Genomic DNA, 9,786 nt, shown 5'->3' on the forward strand with positions numbered 1-9,786 from the left:
CAGCTATATTAATGAGGAATCGCATCTTGTATTGCACAATTTTCCAGTGGGCCTCCATAATGGCACTGGCTGTGGTTGCTAGAAGCTTATTGAAGTAACTGCAAAGCCTCTACTCCTGTCATATATTCTTCATTTTCCTTTTGTCTTACACACTTGTTAGTCCATGCCACACAAAGCTGTCCAGTAATACCAGGTTCATGGAACTTCTGTTTTATTCCCCCCCCCAACCCCCACTCCCTTCACTTCTTTTTCCTTCATTGATTTTTCTCCTTCAGTCACTGAGAGCTTCGGCTGTGTTTACTACAAGGCTCCCCTGGGTCCTTGGTGGCTCCACCGTAAACCTCAACTCCGCTCTCAGTCCAGGGGGCCACATTGCCCTGGGTTACTTTGCCACAACGTGCCAAGCTGGCCACCTGGCTAGAAGGCAGCACCCGGTCCCAGAGACCCACCTGGGACAACTCTCCAACCAAGGCTTGGGATGAGTCAAAACCTCCACCCAGGGAATCCTGGAGAAAAAGAAGAGTGCTGTTAGATGGATAACAGAAAGATGATCAGGGATAACGACTCAAAAACAAAAGCACTTCCATATATGTGCACGGTCAGCTAGGGCTGTTTTGCTGACTTGGGCAAGACTGTGGGTTTGCTTTTGGGAAGATGAAAGAGATGTGGTGAAGGATGACCAGTATAAACACAGGACTACAAAACAAAGAGGTCACATAGGAGAGGGTCTTTTGGCTATGGACAGATGTCTCAAAGGCTATTCCCCTTTTGGTTCTGACCATTGTTGCCTTTGTAACTAAACTATGTACACATACACCTCAGTGACCCACTACCTCAACACTTTAGGTAGCAGTTTTCTCCAAACTAAATTGAATTTACAGATTTACTGTTTTATGGCTCTCAGTCTTTCATACTTTCCTTTACAACTCATGAAGAAATAGACGCACAGCTGCAGCAGGGTAAACTATTATTTGCTTGCAATACTATAGTCAACAGTAGCACACCAAATTTAATTTCTTTTGGAGTATCCTACCCATCTTATGCCTGCCTCTAATCTGTTAAAACGCCAGTCATTCATTCAGTCTGTAGCTCACTCTTTCATGCATTCACCTGCTCCTGCCCCAGTACGAGGACTCCTCCAGGTCTGATGAGATGTCCAGCTGCCAGTGCATGGCCGTCGCCCCTCAGCTTTCCCCCCTGGTAGGCTTGCCAGGCTCCTCCTTTCTGGCTCCAGCTGACACAGATGTGCTGCCAGCTTCCTCTGGAGAGGTTCAGAGGCAACTGCGCCACCTACAGTAAACAAGGGAAGGAGCAGCTCAGATAAAGTAGATGATAGTAATTTGCTGTTTCTGAATGACAGACATTTGAAGGTAGACATGTCATCTGGCAACCGGATACTGTACCTTTGCATGATAGTAGTGCAGCTGTACACAGCAGTATTTTTTGTCATCCATTTATACAGCATTCTTCAGTCCCAAAGACATTCTGCTGCCTCCAAGGACACTCAACTTTTCCCTTCAGGCATCTATTACCATAATGCCTTTACTGAATTATATCTTAAGCCACTGCACTGCACTACACAACTCTGCGAGGCTGACAAGGTGGTTCCTTAATTTGTCATTTAAACACATGCATGAGGCTATTTAGCTTGTCGCAATTTCATTTGATTTGTTCAACATATTTTTGTATGCTAATAAAGTGCAGCTTTTCCTCCATAATAGAATTTCAAAAAGTCAGTGAGCCTTGTTAAAAGATATGCACACCGGTCGCTTTTGAGATTAGTGCAGCAGAATTTAGATCCATTCTCTTTTTTACCAAAAGAAAACTTTTAAATGGTGAAAGATTTTTGGGAATGCATAAAGTCATTCTAACAAGTTCCTAATTTTAATCTTTCTTTGGTACCATTACATCTAATACGTCTAATATTACATCCGTAATATCACAGTAACACAAACACAGTGACAAATTACAGATGATTGTGTATAGATAATAGGGCTCCACTTTTTTTTTAAGCCAAAGTATTGCATTTAATATATTTATGTACATCTTACTAGCAATAACTGACATATTGAGCAATTTCGTTGGTAATATGCTCAATATATTGCACATTTGTTGTTAATATGTAGTTATTAATTGCAAATGTAAATATGTACAATAGCCAGTGCTTGTATTGATGGAGTCTCTTTAATAGTTGAGTATAGTAATGCAACAATTTAGGAATTTAATTCAAATAATATGAAATATGACCCCTAGGCCATGATATAAATGCCCTTGGGAAAATCAGTTGCACACAAGCAGTGGACAGTTTGGTGCAGATACACAGTAGCCTCTTGTTTGACACATACCTTGTCATTGATGAGCAGCTCAGTGGGGGTATGCAGGCCTTGCAGCAGCACCAGTTCATTTGGTTGGTCGGGAACTGCATACGACAGGGGCGTACCAATGCCTCCTTCTGCAGGCCGTAGCCACAGGCAGATGGTGAAGGCCCGCAGCTTTGGGATGGGGTGTTTCAAAACAGCATACATGTAGTTTGTCCGAGTTGGGAAAGACAGTCTGTAGCCCTCTGGGAAAGAATGCCCTGAGACACCTGGAGAAAATGGAGAGAGACCATAAATAAGGAAACAAAAGGCAGAAGGTAATAGAGAATGCAAGGGTAAATCAATGTGATCTGGCATGAAGATCAAACAGATTTCCTGCTTTTCTTATCTATCTACTTTATTCACATTAAATCAATATTTTTGTATTGGCATGCATTCTATAGTCTGACCTTTTTCGCTTTACATATGTTAAACATGTCTTGATTTGATTGAACAGTAACATAAAAATAAAACATCTGAGGTAATCTGTTCCTTAGTGACTTTAGTTGTCATGTAAGTCAATCACATTCACTTATCATTTCTCTCATCATTTTATAAAGCTCTTTTGTTGTACACTTGTGTATGTTTGTAAACATTCTCTAATGACAGCTTTATTTTTTCTTCTCTCTTAATACCTACCATCCTCTAACACTGAGATTCGGTGGTGTAGTTTATTGATGCCCTGGTTGATTTCATGTCTGTGTGCCTCTGTTTCTAGCCTCAGGGCTTTTCTCTCTTTCTCAAGCATCTCCACCTTCCTCTCCAGCTCCCCCTCCAAGTCTTCCATCCTCCAGGGCCTCTCGGCACCAGCTCTGTACCCAGGATCAGCCAACTTTTCTGGGTTGCCAGACATCCCGCCTTCCTCTGGCGCTCCTGAGGTACTGCTATCCGTCTGGTTGTGAGGAAATGGGCCAATGTCTGACTGCAGAGAAGGAAGACCAAACTGGTTCAGAGTGTGTATGGTAAATACTGTAAAGTACTCTCTCCACTTGCTATGCACTACACTGTGGTATGAAAACACCATCATATTAGCTATAGCAGTGGTTCTCATGATTATATAGTGGTTTCCTGCCTATAAGAGAAGCAAAATTCTTCAACCCAGTAAATAATTGATTCCTCTGAAACAATACATGACACCTGGGGATACATCTAGTAGCTGATTTAATAAGGTTTCAATATTCCTTGGTTAATGTAATGCTTTTCCATATACTTGGTGGGTATTCAATTAGTCAGTCTGGCCAAAGAATTAAATATCTCAAAAGCTAATGGATTGGATTGCTATTCATGGTCCCCAAAGGATACATCTTAACAACAATTAACAACAATTACTTTTTCTCTATCACCACCAGCAAGTTGCCATTTTTGGTTCAGAGTGAAATGCTTTGACAAATATGTGATAGTTATAACATGTTGTACAAAATTAATCATTTTGTGATCCCCAGACTTCTCCTTTAGTGCCACCATGAAGTTGAGAGTTGGTGGTTTTGAGACAACTAAGGACAGTTCTGTGAAATTTGCAACAGATTATTAAGGTCAATAATTTCTAACAACTCTGGTGAGCCCTTAACCTTTCTACTGTTATGATAATCTGAACAGTTGGCTTTGGCTCATCACACATGCCCATAAATGGCTGTCCCTTCCATAGCATCTGTTGCTTAGGTTTTTCCAAGGCTTGTTTGTGTTGTTCCCTCTCATATTTTGGATCAGATTTTGGTTCCAAAAATCCATTACTTAAAATGTCAATTTCTCAGATGCATACATCCATGATGTATGCATCTGAGAAATTGACATTTTAAGTAATGGATGAGAAAAAGTTTAAAGTTAAATCCCACTACTAGTTCCATGGTTTGTTCCTGAGGCGCAGCTTCTAACAGCTGGCCAATCCGAACAGAGTGGGTTCATCAGGAGGTGGGCCTTACAAAGACAAGCTAATTAGCATTTATCCCCCATTTAAGACAGAGACTTAACTGAGGGTCAGTATGAGTTAAATAAAGAGATTATTTAGATCATTTAACATCTGTATGTCAACAGTGTCACTGTGAACATGTTAGCAGGATGTTAGCATTTAGTTACCTATGTACAACCACACATAGTCTTGTTTCCTTCATACTGAATCTCAAAGCATACCATTACTTAGCTACTTGATTGAGCATTAGCATTAATACACTGGATGATATGTTAGCTAGGTTGAATGCACTTTAAAGAACTTGAAGGTAGACATGTCATAATTTCCCAGTTTTGGGTCTGAACAAATCAAGCACAGTCATCTCATGTCTAAAGGAATATTTTCTCAAGTAAGCGTAACATAACAAATAATTGAAAGTCAGAGAGACTGCCAAGAGTATGAACTACTTCAGTAAACAACAAATTGCTAGACTCTGCGGCATAATGGCTCACTAATGAAAAAAAAACACCCAACCACAAAGGAAGAGATGTGTCTTGACTCTGAAGGTTTCTAAAAACCTACGTGAGCCAGTATATTCACCAAGTATATCTTTTTACAGCAACTGAAATACACAGAGACCAAAAGGGAATTGATATAAAAAATACAAACAGTGCACTCTGAGCAACACAGTGTGCACTGTTCTTACCTGTGTTGTATAAGCTGTTACAAAAAAACTCAAGCTACAGTATAGGGGCAGCTAGGGCATGACTTTTACATTGATAACCAATATGAGAAAAGGTGACATTCTGACATGATAGCAAATGTAGAATTGGAGATACGTTTGTGTGAGCCCAGCTAATTTAAGTAAACTAACATGTTTACAATAGTGTTTGTATATTTAAACATTATACAATAATATTGGCAGGTGTTGATTTTGGTCCCAAAAAGAAATACACAATTTATGGAAATTCCAATATAATCCTCAGTCTATCCATTTTAAAATGTATCTTTTACTAATCCAAGTCACTATATTCCTACGAAAAAAATTATCTGGAAAAGGTACATTTTGTGCTTAAATAGACAAGAAAATTCCCAAACATTCCTGATGTTTTTTCATTATATTCCACTTGTTAAGTATACAGTGTAGGATGTGTTATTTTCTTGAAGCACAAATAATGTGTCCATTGAAAACACCTTATTATGATGCATCTGATGAAAACATACAGTACTTATTCTAATGAAGCAGCTGAAATCACAAACACTCCTCCTGTCATGAATAGTAGAGCAGATGGACTCAAATGCAAAAAAAAGAATGTAAGGGAAACTGAGCAGAACAAACTGCACCAAAACAGAGGATCCAACAGCGATTGAACAAAAAACCAAAACTTAAATGCACAAGGGGTGATTACAAACAAGACACAGGTAAAGCACATGAAGGCAGGAAATCACAGGAAATACAGACAACACACACAACATACACCTTTCCAAATAAAACGGAGTAAAACACAAACAGAAAGTTCAGGTAGGATGTCACACCTCATAATGATAGTTGATCTATCCTCAAATATTTCATTTCTGTTATTGAGGCTGGGGTTAGGCTCTGAGGCAGATATTTACATGTGCAGATGTCAAGCGTTTTCTAGTGAGAAAACTATCCAAACTGCAATATTCATGAGTACCCGAATGTGTACAAAAGAAATCAAAAATCGTGTATGTACAGACATTATTACTGTTCTTATGTCATCAAATATAATGTTACATTTTAAATGCTATTTGCGTTTTTTGTAGCTATAAAACGTTATGCTTTTATGATGCTCTGATTAGAACTTTAGCTAATTTGTGTTTGCCTGTTCAGGTGCTTAATACATATCTTACTTTATTTCAGGACAATTGCTATTTGTATATATTTAAGGGATATATACTGTGCCAGCTCCATAGCGCCACCTACTGGATACAATAGCGCCCCCTAGAAAATTAAAAAATTTGAGCCCCTTGACTCAGATTGACATAGACAAACGAAATGCATATATATTATGTAAAGATGCACAAAAAAGTCTCTTGGACCCATACCCTAACTCTAACAGGAAGTCGGCCATTTTTAATCTAATTTGCGATTTAGGCGATTTACACGCCACATACTTTAATGAATTCCTCCTACAGATTTAATCCAACTGACTTCATATCCACTCTGTGTCATCTCAAGACCGTGAAGATGCGTTGTGTCAAATTTTGATGCTTCGGGGCGGGGGAGCGAGGGCCCGATCATTGCTGCTTGCAGCTTTAATTAATGTTATAATTAAAGATGCATAAATGTCACATTTTCAGAGCCCATATGATCACTGAAAATACAACTAAAGAAACTGCAAAAGAAAATGTGCATCTTTACTTTAGCAATCATAAAATTACATTTTTTTTATTTTTTTTAAATGTACTCACCGAGCAATAAATTCTACTTTTACAAAGCTCAGACATTTTCAGTTTTTGTTGGCATTGTCAGAAAGGTGATCATTTTTTCCTTTATGTTTATAATCGAGGTCATAGTGGATGGCCCTGGAGCACAGCAGTACTCCAGTAACACCATACGCTTCGTAAAAGTAGAATTTATGGCACAGCTGTTGTGTTGGATTGTGCAAGTGTTCTTAATACAGTTCTCTGTGATTGTAAGTCAGCATAGGCTTGAAGAGATTGCTCCTCATTTTAACTGGTGTATTGCAAACACAGCTATTAATCAGATAAAACACATTGTGGTGGATCACTGCATTGGAGCTGGATCAGCCGGATATTACAGAGAGCTTACCACCACTGTAACTGGTCAAGCTGTGATCAAAAACTGTAGTAACACTGCTAGAAATGGAAAACCATTCACTGCACATTCACACCACTTGTTTATCATGTCGGATCTGATGTTACTGCTTCTTCTGAAATATCAAGCAACAGGCAAAAGGAAGGTAACAGGAAATAGAGTGAAGCTACAGTAGTATGTGATTTGGATACTAATGAGTGATGTTGCCTGAATGCTCTCCTTACAAGTGAAGAGAGGTGGTGACTGTGAGGGTTCTAGTTTTAGAAAAAATATGTGAACATGTAGGGACTGGGGCTGGTGGATGATAAGCAAAACAATCTGAGTTGACCACATCCCAGAGGTAAGCTTAGGAACTAAATAATCTAACACAGTTATTTGACCTGACTAGTATTCCCAGATGGGTGCTCTTCTTGTAAATTCACCAGCACACATGATCTCATGTAAGCATCACAGTGCTACTGAAGTAGGACATGTACCTACTGTACATAGAATCGAAATCCATTCTTGAAAAGACAAAAAATCACATTCAGCCCATTTTTCATCTGATGGTGGAAATATGGAAAATGACATGAAGAAAATGACCCGTACAGGCATGTCCTACATAAACTACTCTTGAGTGAGGACTACTAACCTGTGCTTTCAACAAATATAGGCAACTCATAAATTATTTATGGTTTTTCTTTTTCCAAAAATGAGGTTATACATCATCGGATTGTGGTCAGATAAGAGCACGTTTCATGTTACTCTGCTGTATTTTCTGCTCCACCTCCATCTCCTCCTGCTGTTGCTGCTGCTTTTTCTCCTCCCCCTTTATCCTTATCCTCAGCTCTCTTCTCCATCCTTTGCCTTTCTCTCCATCTCTGTTTTTTTCTCATTTATATTTCAATCACTTTTCTTGGTATGATATATTAGGCACCTACTGTATGCACCCAAAACAATTAACTAATGTATTATTTAAAATACTAACACATGATTACCTATAATTACACAAAATCACTAAATGTGGATGTTATCAGCAATTAACATCCATTATAATATAAATTAAATCACACTATCCATGTCATTGATTATATTGTAAGAAAGTGGAAGATTGCCAGTATCTACAAAGCCTTTTAGACAACTCACCTGTTCTCATTCAAAATGAAGACCTTTACTTAAACCACTCTACATGCCCAGATATCAGAGTGGACTAGACGGAACAAGGGACTAATTTAGCCATAGATTTAAGGCATTTTTTTTTTTTAAAGCAAGCTGCGTAGTTGGAAGTAGGCTATAACCTTTAGTTCAAAGCAGTTATCAGACCAAGGAACACAATCCGGATTTAATCTAATTGGGAGATCCTTCTTTGTCTTTAAAATTAATTCATGTGGGACTAAGGAGTGCTCCTTGGGATTAATTACGCGTGTCGTGTATTGTTGTAGTTTAATGCAGTGGCTGATTTATGTGGAGGGGATGCTGTTCTTCACACTTTGCCTACCTCCAGTTTCTCTATGCGGTCTTTGAGCTGGGTGATAGCCTGCTCCAGTTCATCCACAGCCCTGACGGTGAGAAAGTGGACACTGTCAGAGGTCGACCCCGGGCTATCCCGCACCATGATCCTCTCCAGGTGCTTCTCATCTGCCGTGCCTTTGCCCCCCCTCAGTCCCGCAGCGCTTCCTCGTCTGTCCGGGATGCTGCTTTGGCCGTCCAGCCCCTTTTCACACTCGGATAGTTTCCCCGTTAGCTCTCTGATGGTCCGCTGGTCTGTTAATATTTGGTCCTTCTGCTGCAGAACTGTCTGCCGGAGGTCCTCCGCGGTGGTGCGGAGAAAACCCCAATCTTCGCCTGCGTACAGCGACGGGTCGTCCGCTTGTTGCTGAAAGTTTTTCGGGTTGCACTCACCAGCTGGGATCGGCGTGCAGATGAGTCGACTGACCGTTGGGTCATGCCCAGAGAGTCCGGTGACCCCGTCCAGCCCACCAAGCCCGATGTTAAAGGTTGGCGCCTGTGATGCGGGCGTTTCAGAACCATGGAGAGCGCCCAAAGATCCGGCCCGAGCCACCGAGCCCCCAGCAGCCGGGGTTTGCGCCGCGGCGTCCGTATACAGCGAGTGGTTGTCGGTTGCTGGTTGCTGCTGTGCCGCGGCCGTCTTGGAGGCTCCGGTGTGGACGGCCGCGATGATGCAGATTACCGCTCCGATGAAGGCCACCATCCCGGCGGCCAAGATGATAACAATGAACTTCAGGGTGGCGGCGGGGGCGATCGATTATTAGAAAAATCTAATAATAACACTATGGGTGCGCAAGAAACTAAAAAGCTCCAAAACAGCAAAAGTATAAAATTACTTTCATAAATTGCAGAAAAATAGCTGTTTACTTTCCCCAACAAGAACAGGCGATTAGAAATTGAGAGTTCTGCACCATAATTGAGTGATCATGGAGTCAACACAAAACATCAGAAGCAGTCTGTTACACCTCCTCCTCCTCCTCCTCCTCCTATGCAGCGCGCATGTCCTCGGTATTCGGGCAAAATCCAGCCTGTTAATAACCTAGTAAGGCAGAGTGAGGGGGAGAGAGATGGATGGAGACAACCTTTTATAGGCGAGAGACAAAACGAAGTTAGACAACACATAGGACTTCTCTACGCAGTCTGATGGCCAACCTTTAGTTCATTTCGTGCCTTCCTCTTGTAGCCTACCTAGAGCTAACTTTTCCAGCAATGTTTGAAATTATATTTGTTATGTATTAATCTGGGATAAGAAC

General features: G+C 40.6%; 1 protein-coding gene across 1 annotated transcript; it reads right to left on the bottom strand.

Annotated features, from left to right (window-relative positions):
• Window positions 1-275: 275 nt before the first annotated feature.
• Window positions 276-9,263, bottom strand: cbx6b (chromobox homolog 6b). The gene is made up of 5 exons (XM_062439212.1): window positions 8,523-9,263; window positions 2,997-3,279; window positions 2,346-2,587; window positions 1,111-1,290; window positions 276-506 (listed from the first exon to the last, which is right to left on the bottom strand). Exons 1-5 carry the CDS (start codon window positions 9,234-9,236, stop codon window positions 276-278), a joined length of 1,650 nt encoding a protein of 549 aa, XP_062295196.1. The 5' UTR covers window positions 9,237-9,263.
• Between the last annotated feature and the right edge of the window lie 523 nt (window positions 9,264-9,786).

The sequence above is a fragment of the Scomber scombrus genome, chromosome 18 (genome assembly GCF_963691925.1).
Source record: "Scomber scombrus chromosome 18, fScoSco1.1, whole genome shotgun sequence".
NCBI lineage: Eukaryota > Metazoa > Chordata > Actinopteri > Scombriformes > Scombridae > Scomber > Scomber scombrus.

Excerpts from the sequence above, each read along its gene's own strand:
- cbx6b (XM_062439212.1), bottom strand. The coding sequence starts at position 9,236 with ATGGTGGCCTTCATCGGAGCGGTAATCTGCATCATCGCGGCCGTCCAC. Across the intron at positions 1,291-2,345 it reads AGCTGCTCATCAATGACAAG|GTGGCGCAGTTGCCTCTGAA; the intron begins GTATGTGTCAAA and ends TGTTTACTGTAG. Across the intron at positions 507-1,110 it reads TCGTACTGGGGCAGGAGCAG|GATTCCCTGGGTGGAGGTTT; the intron begins GTGAATGCATGA and ends CTTTTTCTCCAG.